Source organism: Tachyglossus aculeatus, chromosome 17 (assembly GCF_015852505.1).
Source record: "Tachyglossus aculeatus isolate mTacAcu1 chromosome 17, mTacAcu1.pri, whole genome shotgun sequence".
In the NCBI taxonomy this organism is placed as follows: Eukaryota; Metazoa; Chordata; class Mammalia; order Monotremata; family Tachyglossidae; genus Tachyglossus; species Tachyglossus aculeatus.
The window spans coordinates 16,559,885-16,578,658 of NC_052082.1; the positions used below are offsets into that span (position 1 = coordinate 16,559,885).

At 45.7% G+C, this 18,774-nt stretch overlaps 1 protein-coding gene across 1 annotated transcript in view; it reads left to right on the forward strand.

Moving 5' to 3' along the window:
- Window positions 1-18,774, forward strand: part of UBAC2 (UBA domain containing 2) — a 220,097-nt gene that overhangs the window by 168,359 nt on the left and 32,964 nt on the right. Inside the window, exon 7 of the mRNA XM_038759511.1 lies at window positions 11,875-12,120. Coding sequence (XP_038615439.1) covers window positions 11,875-12,120 — 246 coding nt within the window. The remainder of the gene's footprint in view (window positions 1-11,874; window positions 12,121-18,774) is intronic.

The window sequence follows — 18,774 nt, forward strand, 5'->3', positions numbered from 1 at the left end:
AGATGAGTTAACTGAAGCACAGAGAAGTGAAGTGACTTGCCTGAGGTCACACGGCAGACAAGTGGTAGAGCCAGGATTAGATCCCTGTCCTTCTGACTTCCAAGCCTCTATCCACTAGGCCATGCTGCCAGCCATCACTGTAGATAGCACCACCATCCTTTGGGGCACAGATTCATCTCCTTCAACCCACATATTCAGTTTATCACTAAGTCCTGTCAGTTTGACCTTCACAATGCTGCTAAAATCTGCCCTTATCCTATCCCACCTTGATTACTGTATCAGCCTCCTTGCTTGCAGGAGGCTTCCTGCCTCCTGTCTCCTCCCACTCCAATCCATCCTACAGTCTGCTGTTCAAATCATTTTTCTACAAAAATGTGCAGGCCATGTTTCCCCACTCCTTGAGAACCTCCAATGGTTGCCCATCCAACTCTGCATCAAACAGAAACTCCTTACTGTCGGCTTTAAAGCATTAAATCACCTTGCCCCCTTCTACTTCACCTCACTAGTCTCCTACCACAAGCAAGCCACACACTTCACCCCTCTAATGCTAACCTTCTCACCCTACCTTGATCTTTTCTATCTCACTGACCTCTTGCCCACGTCCTGCCTCTGGCCTCGAACGCCCTCCCTCTTCAAATCCGACAGACAATTACTCTCTCCGCTTTCAAAGCCTTATTGAAAGCGCATCTTTTATAAGAGGCCTTCCCTGACTGATCCCTCTTTTCCTTTTCTTCCACTCCCTTCTGAATCGCCCTGACTTGCTCCTTTTATTCATGCCCCCTCCCAGCCCCACAGCACTTAATGCGCATAGTTGTAATGTATTTATTTATATTAATGCCTGTCTACCCCTCTAGACTAAGCTCTTTGCGGGCAGGGAATGTGTCTGAGGGTGGGAAGAATGTCAGGTCCTTATAGAGGGTACAGATCCAAATGCATAGGTGACACACAAGGAGAGAGAGTAGGGGAAATGAGGATTTAGGTAGGGAAGGCCTCTGTAAGAAGTGTTTCAAAGGTAGCCTTGGCATTAAAGGCAAATAAGTCTCATTTTTATATCTGGACAATTGGTAGACTCTTCTAAAGCTTTGGGTCAGTGAGTATACATCATCATCATCATCATCATCAATCGTATTTATTGAGCACTTACTATGTGCAGAGCACTGTACTAAGCGCTTGGGTAGTATAAATTGTCAACATATAGAGACAGTCCCTACCCAACAGTGGCCTCATAGTCTAAAAGGGGGAGACAGAGAACAAAACCAAACATACTAACAAAATAAAATAAATAGAATAGATATGTACAAGTAAAATAAATAAATAAATGGAATAAATAAATAAATAAATAAATAAATGAATGAATAAATACATGGAAGAGTTATTCATTAAATCCTACAGTTTGTTGGGTGAGGGAGGTCCTGTGAATGCTTGAAATAGGTAGGTTCAAGACAGACATGTTTTCACAAAGCAGTGAAAATCCTTCACAGGAAGGTGTTGAAGCAAAAAATATCAATAGGTTCAAGAAAGAGTTGGGATAAAGTCATGAATAACAGGACTAAAATGACTTATTAAAGGGAAGAGTTTTGTATGCTAAACACTGCATTCCTACCAATATTGTTAATGTCACAAGACTTCAAGCCTCATGTGGGACACGGACTTTGTCTACCTGATTAACTTGTATCTACACCATTGCTTTGTACAGCACTTGACACATAGTAAGTGCTTAAAAAATACCAAAAAAAAAAGGCAGCTATTACATTTCCTTCCTCCAAACCTCCTCTGAAACCATGTTTAAGGGTCCTAGGGTAGATGGGCTGTTGATCTCCGCCAGTTAGACATTACTGATGGTACATGGTATGGAGTAAACTATCTCTTAGCAAATCCAGAGGGCTAAGCACAAGACTGAAAGAGACCCTGCTCAGGCACTGGCATTCTAGCCCCATAATTTCAGGCTCTTTCTGACCCACTTTGAGCTAAAAATTGCTTCCATTACGCTATACATTCAGAGAATGGAAGTTGAGTTTCATGGGGTTTTATGAGGCGAAAGTGTCATAAACCAGAAAACAGTGGCAACGTACTTCTCTTTGCAACACTCGTTCCTTTGCAGTCTCACAAAGTACAATCTGCACACACTTAAAACATAATCCTTTTCTTTTTAACCGCAAGATACCGTTGGATCTCTTCACCACTGGTCAGAGAGATACTGAGATCTTTTCATGATATCTGGTGTTTAATAATGAATGTCATTTCCCCCTTCCAGACTGTGAGCCCATTGTTGGGTAGGGACCGTCTCTATATGTCGCCAACTTGTACTTCCCAAGCACTTAGTACAGTGCTCTGCACACAGTAAGCGCTCAGTAAATACGACTGAATGAATGAATTTGGTCATTGTGACTGTATATAGAGCTGTCCTTTCGTTTGAAGATGACACTTCTGAAGATGAGATTTTAGCCATAGGTGTGAGTATCACCCTGAGAATTGCTTCCTCTCCTCTCGGTGCCCAGGAAAATACAGCAATGCATCTCTTCTGGCCAGTTGCCACTCGGGATGATTAAAAGGGGGAAGGAATGGCCTACCGCCAGCAGGACATGCGGTTAAGTTGCTTTTGCAGTAGTGGTGGTTTGTGGTGAGTCATCCACACTCTCCAGTGCCATTTGTGGTAGGGAGAATGGGCGCAGTCTGTGGTAACAGGACATGTGTCAGCCCTCCTCCATGTTCAAGGACTAGACGAACTGCCAACCAATGTTTTCGGTCTCTAGAGAGAGCCAAAATGTCTGGAGGTTGCCAACGCCAACTTGTACTTCCCAAGCGCTTAGTACAGTGCTCAGCACACAGTAAGCGCTCAATAAATACGATTGATTGATTGATCGATTGGGGGTCAGGGAGCCAATTACAACAGAGATGCCGATTGCCCTCAGAACAGCTCCCAAGGAATGGGCGCTTGCCTACAGAATCATCATCATCATCAATCATATTTATTGAGCGCTTACTGTGTGCAGAGCACTGTACTAAGTGCTTGGGAAGTACAAATTGGCAACATATAGAGACAGTCCCTACCCAACAGTGGGCTCACAGTCTAAAAGGGGGAGACAGAACAAAACCAAACATACTAACAAAAAAAATAAATAGAATAGATATGTACAAGTAACATAGAGTAATAAATGTGTACAAACATATATACATATATACAGGTGCTGTGTGGAAGGGAAGGAGGTATAAGATGGGGGGATGGAGAGGGGAACGAGGGGGAGTGGAAGGAATCCGTCACGGGCAATCACTAGAGATCAATCGAAAGCGTGATTTGGCGGAAAGAGAGGCAACGTGTGTTTTCCAGACCAATTCTCTGGCGGGTCCAGTTTTTGACATACAAATCCAAGTCGGGGGATTAAAAATGATGGGGAAGTTTTTAATGTCAATGCCTTTCCAAAGAAGTAATGGCTGGAAATCAAACTGACTCACCCGGTCATTTGATCTATAAATTATCTTGATAGGCACGTGGGGAAAACAGTTACTGTCTCAGGCTTGACAGATTCAATTGCAGGATATCCGCTCTGCTCCTGGTAGCAACGGAAGGAGATGCCGAGAGTAATGACGGATCCCACGCCCCCGTCTTCGTTTTCCTTCTTCCTTCCCACTCTCCTTCCTCCATAAAACCTTAGGTCCCCATTCGCTCACTTATAGAAGATGAAGACGTGCCTTCTTTAAGTCTTGGATGGTGGGGAGAGTCACTGTCGGATATAAAGAGGGAGGGTGGTCCAGGCCAGAGGCAGGACATGGTTAGAGGTCACTGGGGAGATAGATTGAGGTACAGTGAGAGGGAGTTCTGGAGTGGGGAGGTCAGCACAGCACCTGTATATATGTATATATGTTTGTACGTATTTATTACTCTATTTTATTTGTACATATTCTATTTATTTTGTTAATATGTTTTGTTTTGTTGTCTGTCTCCCCCTTCTAGACTGTGAGTCCGCTGTTGGGTAGGGACCGTCTCTATATGTTGCCAATTTGTACTTCCCAAGCGCTTAGTACAGTGCTCTGCACACAGTAAGCGCTCAGTAAATACGATTGAATGAAAAAGTCAAGACACGATAGGGTAAGTGCTTGGATTAGCATGGTAGCAGTTTGGATGGAGAAGAACGGGTGGATTTTAGCGGTGTGAAGGTTGAACCGACAGGATTTAGTGACAGATTGAATATGTGGGCTCTGTTCCCTCTCTCCCCAGGCTATAGCTTGGCTGAGTGCTGCTCCCTTATTGAAGGATGGTTGGGGGGAGGCAGCGGGGGTCATCATCATCATCATCATCATCAATCATATTTATTGAGTGCTTACTGTATGCAGAACACTGTACTAAGCGCTTGGGAAGTCCAAGTTGGCAACATATAGAGACAGTCCCTACCCAATAGTGGGCTCACAGTCTAAAAGGGGGAGAGAGAGAACAAAACCAAACATACTAACAAAACAAAATAAATAGAATAGATATGTACAAGTAAAATAAATAGAGTAATAAATATGTACAAACATATATACATATATATACAGGTGCTGTGGGGAAGGGAAGGAGGTAAGATGGGGGGATGGAGAGGGGGACGAGGGGGAGAGGAAGGAAGGGGCTCAGTCTGGGAAGGCCTCCTGGAGGAGGTGAGCTCTCAGTAGGGTCTTGAAGGGAGGAAGAGAGCTAGCTTGGCGGATGGGCAGAGGGAGGGCATTCCAGGCCTGGGGGATGACGGGGTCGTTCATATCTATCAGTGTAACAGAATTACCAACCTGCAGAGACTCTTCAAACTCCCCCCCGGTCCTTGCTCCTTCCAGAGTTAGGCCCAATTCACTTTTCTTCCTACTATAGACCTTCCTTGGTTTGGCCCCCTTGTCTTAGGGCTGCCCCTCTCTTGGGCAAGAGACCTAGATGGTTATTTGCCCCCTGAATTTTCCCTCATCTCCGGGTTGTTTGGTTCTAATTCTGTTGCCTGGAGACCTCAGCAAGAGGGTGTGAGGCAAATGAGAGTGTGTTTGCGAGATCAAACAGGTGTTCCAGGTAAAGACCCATTTCGGTCCCAAAACCATTTTGCAAGCCTACCCGTCACTTCTGTTTCACTGTTTAGTGGGGGCTCTTAAAAAAGCCAGGTAAGACCGAGGCCTCGGGGAGAAGAGAACCGTAGTGCGGAGGAGGCGAGACACCCTTTTCTCTTCACGTAGGAATCCCTGAGATGAAAGCAAAATTTGGAATACACCAAAACTTGAGACTGTGAGCCCACTGTTGGGTAGGGACTGTCTCTATATGTTGCCAACTTGTACTTCCCAAGCGCTTAGTACAGTGCTCTGCACACAGTAAGCGCTCAATCAATACGATTGATTGATTGATTGAGAGGACGTGCAAACAAGAACGTCCTTGTCCAGGAAGCCCATGAGTCACTTTGAAAGATTCTGACTGATCCTCTGGTGACTTAAAGCAGACAAGTTGAATGGTCTAATTTCAAGATGCCAGTCTAAGATCAGTTAAATGAAAAGTAAAGAATCAGCAGGGACCGGTGGAGCACAGGCCTGGCAGTCAAAGGACCTGCGTTCTAATCCTGCCTCTGCCACTTGTCTGCTGTGTGACCTCAGGCAAGACACTTAACTTCTCTGTGCCTCAGTTACCTCATCAGTAAAGTCAGTCAATCAATCAGTCGTATTTATTGAGCGCTTACTGCATGCAGAGCACTGGCAAGACACTTAACTTCTCTGTGCCTCAGTTACCTCATCAGTAAAGTCAATCAATCAGTCAATCGTATTTATTGAGCGCTTACTGCGTGCAGAGCACTGGACTAAGCGCTTGGGAAGTACAAGTTGGCAACATCTAGAGACAGTCCCCACCCAACAGTGGGCTCACAGTCTAAAAGGGGGAGACAGAGAACAAAACCAAACATACTAAAAAAATAAAAGTAAAGTGAGGAGTGAGACTGTGAACTCTGTGTGGGTCAGGGACCGCGTCCAACCTAATTAGCTTGTATCTACCCCAGCGCTTAGTACAGCACCTGGCATATAGTAAGCGCTTCAAGAATACTGTTATAAAACAATTAAAAGCAGAATGGCAAGGACACACTAAATACTCACCGATATAAGGAATCCAGTTGAATACCATTCTGAACCCCAAGCCAGAATGCAGACCTAAGGTTTTAGAAGTAGTTCTCATAATTGGTGGCTTTTTACCTTATCCAGCTGGGGAACTCTTACAGTTTCTTACAATTTACTTTTAGGATGAAATTAAAGCTGAGGTATAAAAACAGTCTCTTCCTCAAAACAGCAGACTCTTGGGGTAAGAGTCTAATTGGTCATTGCACTGACCTTTAGTATTCTTTCAAATAGCACAGAAATACCAATTCTACCCCAACCTTACCTATTATGACTGCTCATTTTTTGTCAGTTTCTCTTTTAGTCAACAAATATGGGGATGGTTTAGCCCATAATTAAAAGATATTTTTGTAGCATTATTAAAATCAGTATCTCTTCAGACATTATGTACCATTGAAACAAAATGGGCACCATTCCACTAGTTTTTACCAGACTGGAAAAAAAACAACGTTGTGAATTCTAGGTCAGTAAAATATCTTTAAATAAAGGTTAGCACAGCCAAAACACAAGAGTGTAGAGTATGTTTTGCACCATGGCTGTTTTGTCGGAGAACAAAGTAAATCAGTTTATCTTCTGCTTTTAATGAAGTGACTTAGAATTTTCTAGAGTTCTGCTTGATTCTATCTTAATTTTTGTTGTCAGTGAAAAAATATTGCCTTGCAAGAATAAAAGTATTTGATCTTGTACTCTTTACCAAATCTCTAACTCCTGTATGCTTTATCTTACATTTTTCTATTCCAAGTCTTCTCATTATCTTAAGGTTTCTGTGGGGATTGGGGGGGAGGTTTGCTCATGGTAGTATATTGCTATCAACTGCTAAAATCAGTCTTTGTTTAGTGTTTAAATGTTCCTAGAAATACATGAAATCATATTGTAGTGTTAAAATGCTGAACTGAAGAGCCCTCCAAGTACGAAGACTACAAACTGATTGTTACTCCACCAAAGATGAGATCAGGCACAAGTACGGAGAAGTAATCAGGTCTTGGAAAATTGAAATCCACAGAGTGTTTATCCAAAGAACCATGTTTTTCACAGTTTAGGAAGTTTGGGGAATTGGTGAAGGCAGCGTTTTGGTTTGATTCACGATCTACAGGTACATCCAAACACAGATGATGGCACATTGTCAGAATGTTTATTAAAAACAAAGTACGGTACTTTTGACTTTAGGCCAGTCCTAACAGGGAAGAGAGGATTGTTTGCTTCCATAAATGAGGTTATGGATTTTCCCACCCCTGAGTTTGAAAAAGGCAAAACCCCACTATTTCTGTCTACTTATGTGCGGTCTGTACATATCTGTAATTGTTTATATTAGTGTCAATCTCCCCCTCTAGACTGTCAGCTCATTGTGGACGGAGCATGTGCCTGTTTTTTTATTATACTGTACTCTCCCAAGCAGTTTAGTACAGCGCATACAGTAAATGCTCAGTAAATACGGATGAATGAATGAATATACAAGTGCTGTGGGGAGGGGAAGGAGGTAGGGCGGGGGGATGGGGAGGAGGAGGAGAGGAAAAAGGGGGGCTCAGTGTGGGAAGACCTCCTGGAGGAGGTGAGCTCTCAGTAGGGCTTTGAAGGGAGGAAGAGAGCTAGCTTGGCGGATGTGTGGAGGGAGTGCATTCCGGGCCAGGGGAAGAACAGAAAGGTAGAGCGTGCTGATAATAATAATAATAATAGCATTTATTAAGCACTTACTATGTGCAAGGCACTAAGCGCTGGAGGTATACAAGGTGATCAGGTTGTCCCGCAGGGGGCTCACAGTCCTCATCCCCATTTTACAGATGAGGTCACTGAGACCCAGAGAAGTGAAGTGACTTGCCGAAAGTCACACAGCTGACAAGTGGCGGAGCCAGGATCCGAACCCATGACCCCTGACTCCGAAGTCCATGCTCTTTCCACTGAGCCACGCTGCTTCCCTGGTGCTCCTGATGGTTGCTAATCAGGGGTTAAAACACTGAGGTGCAGTGCTGTGCACACAGTAAGTGCTCAAGTGAGACCGTTGGTTGATTGATTGATTGCTTGGGGCCTTCCCATTTTCTTGTTACTGAATCCCACCCCCCCCACGGCCCGCACCACTTTCCTAAACAGATCATTTTTAGACTGTGAGCCCCCTGTTGGGTAGGGACTGTCTCTATATGTTGCCAACTTGTACTTCCCAAGCGCTTAGTACAGTGCTCTGCACACAGTAAGTGCTCAATAAATACGATTGATTGATTGATTGATTGATTGATTATTCTGTGCCCGGGTCCCTTCTGGCCGCCACTTCCACCAACAATGGAATTGGATCTTAGCCCACAAGCTCTTCGCGCCTCCCCCACATGTCTGCTGTGTGACCTTGGGCAAGTCACTTCTCTGGGCCTCAGTTCCCTCATCTGTAAAATGGGGATGAAGACTGGGAGCCCCACGTGGGACAACCTCATCTCCTTGTGTTCCCCCCAGCGCTTAGAACAGTGCTTTGCAGCACCTGTATAGATGTTTATACAGATTTATTACCCTATTTATTTTACTTGTACATATTTACTATTCTATTTATTTTGTTCTGTTAATGTTTTGTTCTGTTCTCTGTCTCCCCCTTTTCGACTGTGAGCCCACTGTTGGGTAGGGACCGTCTCTATATGTTGCCAACTTGGACTTAGTACGGTGCTCTGCACACAGTAAGTGCGCTCAATAAATGATTGAATGAATGAATAGTAAGTGCTTAACAACGTCATTATTATTATTATTATTATTATTAAAGACACGTGATAGCTGCCTGGGGGAGCACGTGACTGTCACGGGATCGTGGGGGGGGCTCGTGGCTGTCACGTGATTGCGCCCTGGGGAGCACGTGATGGCGGCCTGGGGAGCGGGTGATCGCCACGTGATGACGCCTTAGGGGGCCCACGTGATCGCCATATGATGGTGGCCTGGGGAGCACGTGACTGTCACGGGATCGCGGGGGGGGGGGTCGTGGCTGTCACGGGATCGTGGGCTGGGGAGCACGTGATCGCCACGTGGTGGCGGTTTGGGAAGCACGTGACCGCCACGTGACGGCGGCCTGGCGAGCGCGTGACTGTCACGTGATGTCGGCCTGGCGAGCACGTGATGGCGCCGTAGGGGCACGTGATCGCCACGTGATGGCGGCCGAGGAGCACGTGATCGCCGCGTGATGGCGGCCTGGCGAGCGCGTGACCGTCACGTGATGGTGCCTTTGGGGTCGCGCGATCGCCACGTGATGGCGGCCGGGGGAGCACGTGATCCCCACGTGGTGTTGGCCTGGGCGCTGCGTGCCTGTCACGTGATCGCGCCCCAGGGGGCGCGTGACTGCCACGTGATGGTGCCTCTGGGGCACGTGATAGCCACGTGATGGCGCCGTAGGGGGCGCGTGATCGCCACGTGATGGCGGCCTGGGGAGCACGTGATCGCCACGTGATGGCGGCCTGGGGAGCACGTGATCGCCACGTGATGGCGGCCTGGGGACCGCGTGCCTGTCACGTGATCGCGCACTGGTGAGCGCGTGATCATCACGTGATGGCGGCCTACGGAGCGCGTGCCTGTCACGTGATGGCGCCGTGGGGGCACGTGATGGCGTCCCGGGGAGCGCGTGATCGCCACGTGATGGCGGCCCGGGGAGCGCGTGAACGCTCGCGATCCCGGCGTGCGGGGCACGTGACCAGCACGGAGGGGGGGGAGGGGCGGAGAGGGCGGGCGCTCGGCACGTGACGGTGGCGTCTTTCAATCGCATCTATTGAGCGGTCGCTAGCTCACCGTGTGCAGAGCGCTGTACCGACCGTTTGGGAAGTACAAGCCGGCAACAGCCGGAACCGGCCCCGGCCCCTGTGCTGCCCCCCGTGCGGCCCACGTGATCAGCGCAGGGGCCGCCCGCCCGCTGCCCACGTGACCCTGCGCTGCCGCGCGCCCCCTGCTGGCCGCCTCGCCCCGGGGGGGGGCCCAGAGCGCAGCGCTCCGCGCACAGTCATTCCTTCATTCATTCATTCATTCATTCATTCATTCATTCAATCGTATTTATTGAGCGCCTACTGTGTGTGGAGCACTGTACTAAGCGCTCGGGAAGCACAAGTTGGCAACCTAGAGAGAGCCCGACAGCGGGCTCACAGTCTAGAAGGGGGAGACAGAACAAAACCAAACATATTAACAAAGTAAAATAAATAGAATAAATACGTACAAGTAAAATAGAGTAATAAGTACTCCATTTGTAATAATAAATAAAAATTATTATCGATCTAGTTAGTACAGTGCTCCGCACACAGTAAGCGCTCAATAAATACGATTGATAATGATGATGATGATAATTGATCATTTATTAATGAATAATGAATCTGTTATTTGTGATTAGTAATTAGTTACTATTAGTAATTAATAATAAATACATCAGCGCTCAATAAATAGAACTGCAGGACGGAATGAACCCAGGGCCATTCGTCGTCCAGAGCCTTTCGCCTCTTCCTATAATAATAATAATGATGGCATTTATTAAGCACTTACTATGTGCAGAGCGCTGTTCTAAGCGCTGGAGAGGTTACAAGATGATCAGGTTGTCCCACGGGGGGGGGCTCACAGTCCTCATCCCCATTTTACAGATGAGGGAACTGAGGCCCAGAGAAGTGAAGTGACTTGCCCAAAGTCACACAGCTAATTGGCGCAGCCGGGATTTGAACCCATGACCTCTGACTCCAAAGCCCGTGCCTTTTCTAAGCCGAGCCTTTTCAAGTGGCTTTTGAGAAGCAGCGTTTCCCAGGGGGAAGAGCCCGGGCTGGGGAGTCGCAGGTTGTGGGTTCGAATTCTGCCCCCACCACATGTCAGCTGGTTGACTTTGGGCAAGTCAGTTCACTTCTCTGTGCCTCAGTTACCTCATCTGTAAAATGGGGACCAAGGCTGTGAGCCCCACGTGGAACAACCTCATTTCCTTGTATCTACCCCAGTGCTTAGAACAGTGCTTGGCACATAGTAAGCGCTTAATACCAACATTATTTCCACTGAGCCATGCTGCTTCTCCGCTATTATTATAGTGTAACAATAATCCTTGTTATTCCTAGCTACATTAGTAGCCCTTTCAAATGTTACTTTTTAAAAATAACTCCTTGAAGATAAATAAAAAGTATCCACAATGACGGCATTTGTTAAGCGCTTACTGTGCGTCAAGCACTGGGGTAGATACAAGGTAATCACCAGTACTGAGGCAATGTTCAAATCCACGGTTTTGCTTGGGGAGCAGGTGAGAAGAAGGGGTAACAGTAGGGTATGTGTGCAGATGCTGGTAGATTTTTTTAAAGATAATAATAATAATAATAATAATGGTATTTGTTAAGCGCTTACTGTGTGCAAAGCACTGTTCTAAGCGCTGGGGGGGATACAAGGTGATCAGGTTGTCCCACGTGGGGCCCACAGTCTTAATCCCCATTTTACAGATGAGGTAACTGAGGTATACAGAAGCTCAGTGACTTGCCCAAGGTCACCCAGCACACAAGGGGTGGAGCTGGAATTCGAACTCAGGTCCTTCTGACTCCCGGCCCTGTGCTCTACACTAAGCCACGCTGCTTAATATAGGTAAAGGGTAAATAAATGAAAGGTAAAAACATTTCTTTCATGTATTAGGAGATTGAATGTACGCTCTCTTAAATCTCTATATGTTGCCAACTTGTACTTCCCAAGCGCTTAGTTCAGTGCTCTGCACACAGTAAGCGCTCAATAAATACGATTGATGACGATGATGGGGATGAATCCTATCTTAAGCGGGTGGCCACTGCTTATTTTGTCGGGTTTTTTGTCTTGTAGATTTCCGGTGCGTGCTACGACAGTAGCGTTTTAAAAGTTCACCAAGTGCTTGGGGTGCCCAGCTGGATGGCAAGGTTTTTCTCTTCGACCCTCGAGCCCCTGTTCTCATCCGCGGAACCCGCCGGTGAAGTCAGAATCGGAATGGGCGCGACGGTAGATATCCAGAGACAGCAAAGGATGGAACTACTTGATCGTCAGCTTATGCTCTCTCAGATCGCCCAGATGAGACGGCAGAGACAGCAACAGGTAACAGACTTAACGTGATTGACAAGAAAAAGACTTCCCAAGTAAACTGTTTCTGTTTTTTCTTGGTAACAAAGAGAGAACTGGGACTGAACTTTATTCAGCCTTAATATAATTTTTACAATATTACCAGGAAAGCAGTGGTCCTAGTGAATAGAGCACAGCCCTGGGAATCAGAGAACCCGGGTTCTAATCTTGCCTGCTGTGTGACCCTGGGCAAGTCACTTAACTTCTGTGTGCCTCAGTTTCCTCATCTGAAAAATGGCGATTAAGTCTTACTCCCTCTTATTAGATTATGATCTTTTAGACTGTGAGCCCACTGTTGGGTAGGGGCTGTCTCTGTGTGTTGCCAGTTTGTACTTCCCCCGCGCTTAGTGCAGTACTCTGCACATAGTAAGCGCTCGATAAATACGATTGATGATGATGATTGTGAGCCCCAGGTTGGGCAGGGACTGTGTCCAACCTGATTATCTCCTGTCTACTTCCACTGAGAAGCGGCGTGGCTCGGTGGAAAAAGCCCGGGCTTTGGAGTCAGAGGTCGTGGGTTCAAATCCCGGCTCCGCCAACTGTCAGCTGCGTGACTTTGGGCAAGTCACTTCATTTCTCTGTGCCTCAGTTCCCTCATCTGTAAAATGGGGGTTAAGACTGTGAGCCCCCCTGGGACAACCTGATCACCTTGTAACCTCCCCAGTGCTTAGAACAGTGCTTTGTACATAGTAAGCACTTAATAAATGCCATCATTATTATTATTATTACCCCAATGCTTAGTAAAGGGCTTGGCACGCAGTAATAACTTATAAATACCATAATCATTATTATTATAATCATAACTTATCTATTCTTGCAAGACATTATTCTGATTTCAGTATACATTCCAATGAGATGATATTTGTTTCCGAGTGGCTGTTCTCAGTGTTTTTAGAGAGTATGTGAAGGGAGCATAGTCAGTAGCGTGACTGTAGGAATCACAAAGTTCGATTTTGTCTCCCCTTTGGGCCACTGCTTTCCTGAACAAACTCTTCATTTCTCCGACCCTCAAATTCCTCATCTATAAAACAGGAGTCGTAATACTGGTCATTCCTTGCCTCACAGAGGTATTGTGAGGGCGACATAATTGAAATGAAAATGTTCTGGAAAGAATAAAGGTCCCCACAAATTCCAGATTTAAAAAAAAATATACGTTATAAGAATCAAATAAAGTTTTCTCTCACCAGCTCTGGTTCTGATCACACTTTGTTAATATTCTCTAGGCCATTTTACCTCTTTCGGGTTGTGGTTTTGAATGATCACAATTTTCTGTGGCTGCCTTCATTCATTCATTCATTCATTCAATCGTATTTATTGAGCGCTTACCGTGTGCAGGGCACTGTGCTAAGCGCTTGGGAAGTGCAAGTTGGCAACATAATAGAGACGGTCCCTACCCATAGCTGCCATTTCAAAATGCCACCAACTCCCAGGGCCTCTATCACTGCCCATCTTCTTCCCCCCCCCCGCTTTTTTAAAAATGGTATTGTTAAGCATTTACTCTGCGCCAATCACTGTACTAAGCACTGGAGTAAATACAAGCTAATCACGTCCCGCGTGGAGCTCACAATCTTAACCCCCATTTTACAGATGAGGTAACTGAGGCCAAGAGAAGTGTAGTCCCCAAGGTTACAAAGCAGACGAGTAGCAGAGCTGGGATTAGAGCTCCCAAACCCATCCTCTTCTCCCTTGCCACTGGACCCCATTGCAGGAAGAAATCCAAGTTTAGGGTCTCCTCACCTTCATTCATTCATTCAATCGTATTTATTGAGCGCTTACTGTGTGCAGAGCACTGGACTAAGCGCTTGGAGAGTACAGTGCGGCACCAGATAGAGACAATCCCTTCCCAACAATGGGCTCACACTCTAGAAGGGCGATACAGACAACAAAACAAGTAGACAGGTGTCAATACCATCAAACACCTCACCCATTACGCCTCTTGTCGTGCTTCACGCCAGTAAAGTGTCACTCAGCCCTAAGTGTTTTTCTCTTGATCTCATGGTGTGATTTCCTTTTCCAACCTCAATCACGGTGCTGAAGCGAAAAGTAAGCAAGCAGTTTTGTGAAGAGAGCAGGGAAAGTCAACTTGCTTTTAACCACAAAGATTCAGATTTTTCTAGAGGAATTTGTGCTTGTATTTGTGTGGCATTAAAGGTGAGTAAAAATGATTTTGGAAACCCATATGTTTGCATTTGTCATGCTCACTGCAGGTTTAGGCTGCCTCCTCTCACAGATCTTCTTGGACTTTAATAATAATAATAATAATAATAATAATGGCATTTGTTAAGTGCTTACTATGTGCAGAGCACTGTTCTAAGCGCTGCGGGGAATACAAGGTGATCAAGTTGTCCCACGTGGGGCTCACAGTCTTAATCCCCATTTTACAGGTGAAGTAACTGAGGCTCAGAGAAGTTAAGTGACTTGCCCAAGGTCACACAGCAGACATGTGGTGGAGCCGGGATTCTAACCCATGACCTCTGACTCCAAAGCCCATGCTCGTTCCACTGAGCCACGCTGCTTCTCTTCTCAATAATAAATAATTATTGTCATTATGGTATTTGTTAAGCGCTTACTGTGTGCCAGGTACTGTACCAAGTGCTGGGAGGATACAAGCTAATATTCATTCATTCAGTCAGTCTTATTTATTGAGCACTTACTGTGTGTAGAGCACTGTACTAAGCGCCTGGGAAGTACAAGTCGGCAACAGATAGAGACGGTCCCTACCCAACAACGCGTTTACAGTCTAGAAGGGGGAGACAGACAACAAAACAAAACACGTAGACAGTCTTTGTCCCGCATAAGGTGCACAGTCTTAATCCCCATTTTACAGATGAGGTAACTGAGGCACAGAGAAGTGAAGTGACCTGCCCAAGGTCCCACAGCAGACAAGTGACCTTCTGACTCCCTCCTTTATCGACATGACTCAGTATCCCTAACTGTATTTTTGTTCATTAGCCTTTAATTGTCCCGACCACAGGGACTTTCAGGAACCGCCACCCCAGGGGCTGGGGAGGGAAACCCGTTCACCTCAATTGCTGCTTAGACCATCTGGATTTTCTTGTTCTACTTATATTATGCGAGTCTTGTTTCTTGGAGAAACACCAACCCAGTTAACAAGAAATGATATTTATCTGGATTTTTATCAAGAGAAAACCACAGTGTCTTCCTGTTAACAGGCCTACATTGTGGAACCTCACTGACTAGACTATTGTTATACTTCTTGGTTTTCCCGGTTAAGCCAGAGAAGACAGACTGGGGAGAAAATTCTCTCCAAGGCTTTAGTCCTCTAATAATAATAATAAATAATAATAATAATGGCATTTGCTAAGCGCTTACTATGTGCAAAGCACTGTTCTAAGTGCTGGAGAGGATACAAGGTGACCAGGTTGTCCCACTTGGGGCTCACAATCTAATTCCCATTTTCCAGATCTGATCTGGAAATCTGCTCATCGATCAACTTGTAAAGTAAGAAACAAAGTCAGCACCATCATATATATGTTTTTATATATATATTTTAAATATATCTTTTAAATCCTAGGCTTAGCAATGCTGATTAATCAGAGTACAGTTGAAAATACAGTAAAAATTAATTGAACTAATCAAGCGAATCCAGAACTAGCGGAAATACTAGTCTGCATGTGAACCCTAACTGTGAACTTGACCTCTGCCCTCACCTTGTTACTGTCTCTGGTGTCATCCTCAGAATCAGCCCCTGGGAAAAGGTTCTGAACCTGTAATTGATTTCTTTCTCTAAATGAATGTCGATCTGCCCTTCTAGATGTCAGCTCGTCGTGGGCAGGAAACGTGTCCGCCAACTCTGTTATATTGCACTCTCCCAAGCATTTAGTCCAGTGCTCTGCACAGTAAGTGCTCCCCCTCTAGACTCTGAGCTCGTCAAGGGCAGGAATGTGTCTGTTCGTTGTTATAGTCTGCTCTTCCAAACTCTTTGTATGGTGCATTGCACACGACAAGCGCTCAGTAAATACGATAGAATGAATGCATGAATGAAAATGCTCAATAAATAACATAGATTGATCAAATCTCCCTCCAGACTCGGCCACTTTGCTGTCCTCCAACTGCCCTTCTGGCTTCAGTCGCTCAGACCTCGACATTTTTATCGGCCCAGCTCCCTCTGCCTCTGCCCATCTGCCAAGCTAGCTCTCTTCCTCCCTTCAAGGCCCTACTGAGAGCTCACCTCCTCCAGGAGGCCTTCCCAGACTGAGCCCTTTCCTTCCTCTCCCCCTCGTCCCCCTCTCCATCCCCCCATCTTACCTCTTTCCCTTCCCCACAGCACCTGTATATATGTTTATACATATTTATTACTCTATTTTACCTGTACATATCGATTCTATTTATTTTATTTTGTTAGTATGTTTGGTTTTGTTCTCTGTCTCCCCCTTTTAGACTGTGAGCCCACTGTTGGGTAGGGACTGTATATGTTGCCAACTTGTACTTCCCAAGCGCTTAGTACAGTGCTCTGCACACAGTAAGCACTCAATAAATACGATTGATTGATTGATTGATTTTCCCCTCTGGTGGCCCAGCCATCCCAGCCAGTCTCTGCTTCAGAGCCATCTCTGAAAATGTCCTGGCACTTGATCAATCAACCAATCAATCATTCGTATTTACTGATCGCTTACTCTGTTCAGGGGCACTGTATTAAACGCTTGGGGGAGCACGATATAGCAGAATTAGCAGACACATTCCCTGCCCATAAGGAGCTTGATGTTCAGTATTTTTATATAGATGATGGCGGTCTATCCAGATAGGACAAGCGATATGGAACTTCCTTTGCCCTGTATGCCTTCTGCTTGGTCTGCATCTTGATGCCGTGTGGGTGCTACACTTTGGTCTCCTAACCTCCGTAAGAAAACACGAGGCTTCTCCTTCCTCGTTTATCTTTCCGTTGTTTGACAGTGTGCTATCTGGGTGACAGAATTCAGTGACACCATCCCACTCTGTGTCTTCGGTGTGCATCTTTGGCTTTGTGTAGGGTTTGCCGGGAGCAGATTCAGATTCGTTGTCCATCCGCAATCAGTCATTAGTTTTTAATTATAATAATAACAACTATGGTACTTGTTAAGCACTCACGTTTGGATCAAGCACTGTTCTGAGCACTGGGGTTGATGCAAGTTAATGAGGTTAGACACAATCCCTGTCCCACATGGGGCTCACGGTCTTAATCCCCATTTTACAGATGAGGTAACTGAGGCCTAGAGAAATTAAATGACTTGCCCAAGGTCACACAGCAGACATGTGGCAGGGTCAGAATTAGAACCCAGGTCCTTCTGACTCCCAGGCTTGTGCCTTATCTACTAAGCCACGCTGCTTATTGAGCACTTACTACTTTCAGAGCGTGGGAAAGTACATAGAATTAGTAGACCGCCTCCCTGCCCTTAAGCTTCTTACAGTCTATCATGGGAGATGATTTCCAGGTTTTGCAAATCATACGCTTTGCTGATTCATAATGCCTTGCTGATTCTGCAAATTCTGTACATGTCTTCTTGTGTGGATGCTTACAGACCACAGTCATCGTTGTATAGTTTCCAGATTCCTTACTGCATCCTCTCTTTATCCTACATAGAATAGATAGACTGGAACTAGACTCAATACACAGCTCAGTTTCACTCTCATGGGGTTGAGGAAAGGATATGATTAATCATCAGTGGTATTCATTGAGTGCTTACTATGTGCAGAGCACTGTACTAAGCGCTTGGAAAAATACAGTACAACAGAGATGGTGAACCCAGTCCGTGCCCACAGTGAGCTTACAGCCTACAGGACAAGCTTGCGGTCTAGGACGAGCTCATCCTCTGCAGCGAATGACTTAGAAAATCTTGAATCTCTTCTTTTTATCTACTAGCATTAAGCCAGAGAAGACAGACTGGGGAGAAAATTCTCCCCAAGGCTTTAGTCCTCTAATAATAATAATAAATAATAATAATAATGGCATTTGTTAAGCGCTTACTATGTGCAAAGCACTGTTCTAAGCGCTGGAGAGGAAGGCAATGCTTTAGGTGCAGTAATTTCCACTGGTATTGTTAGGTAGAGTTTTCATGGAGAAGCGTCGATCCACTGGTATTGTGAGACAGTTTACATGGAGAAGCGTTGATAGAAGATTTGAGCAAGAATCAGTGAGGTGCTAACAGGTATATGGAGATCTAGGTTCTCCTGCGGCAGAAGCTTTTTCTTTTAGGGTTGTTTTAGGAATCTGTGGAAGCAGAATTAACACTTTTGAATCTTTGGGGTTCAACCTACAAAGTGATGGGCTCAGTGTTCTAGACAATACCCAGTGGCCCAGAAGAGGTAAATGATCTTCTACAGGACAACATTGCAAGTCTTGAGAAGCAGCATGGTGAGTGGATAGAGCATGGGCTTGGGAGTCAGAGGGTCATTGGTTCGAATCCCGGCTCCGCCACTTCATTCATTCATTTGTATTTATTGAGCGCTTGCCGTGTGCAGAGCACTGTACTGAGCGCTTGGAAAGTACAGTTCAGCAGAGAGAGACAGTCCCTGCCCACAACGGGCTCACAGTCTAGAGATACCTATTGCCATTACCAGAAACCGTATAAATCTGAGACTGTGTAACTGTGAGAAATAAAATCACGGCCGGTTTTTGACTGTTCAATGATG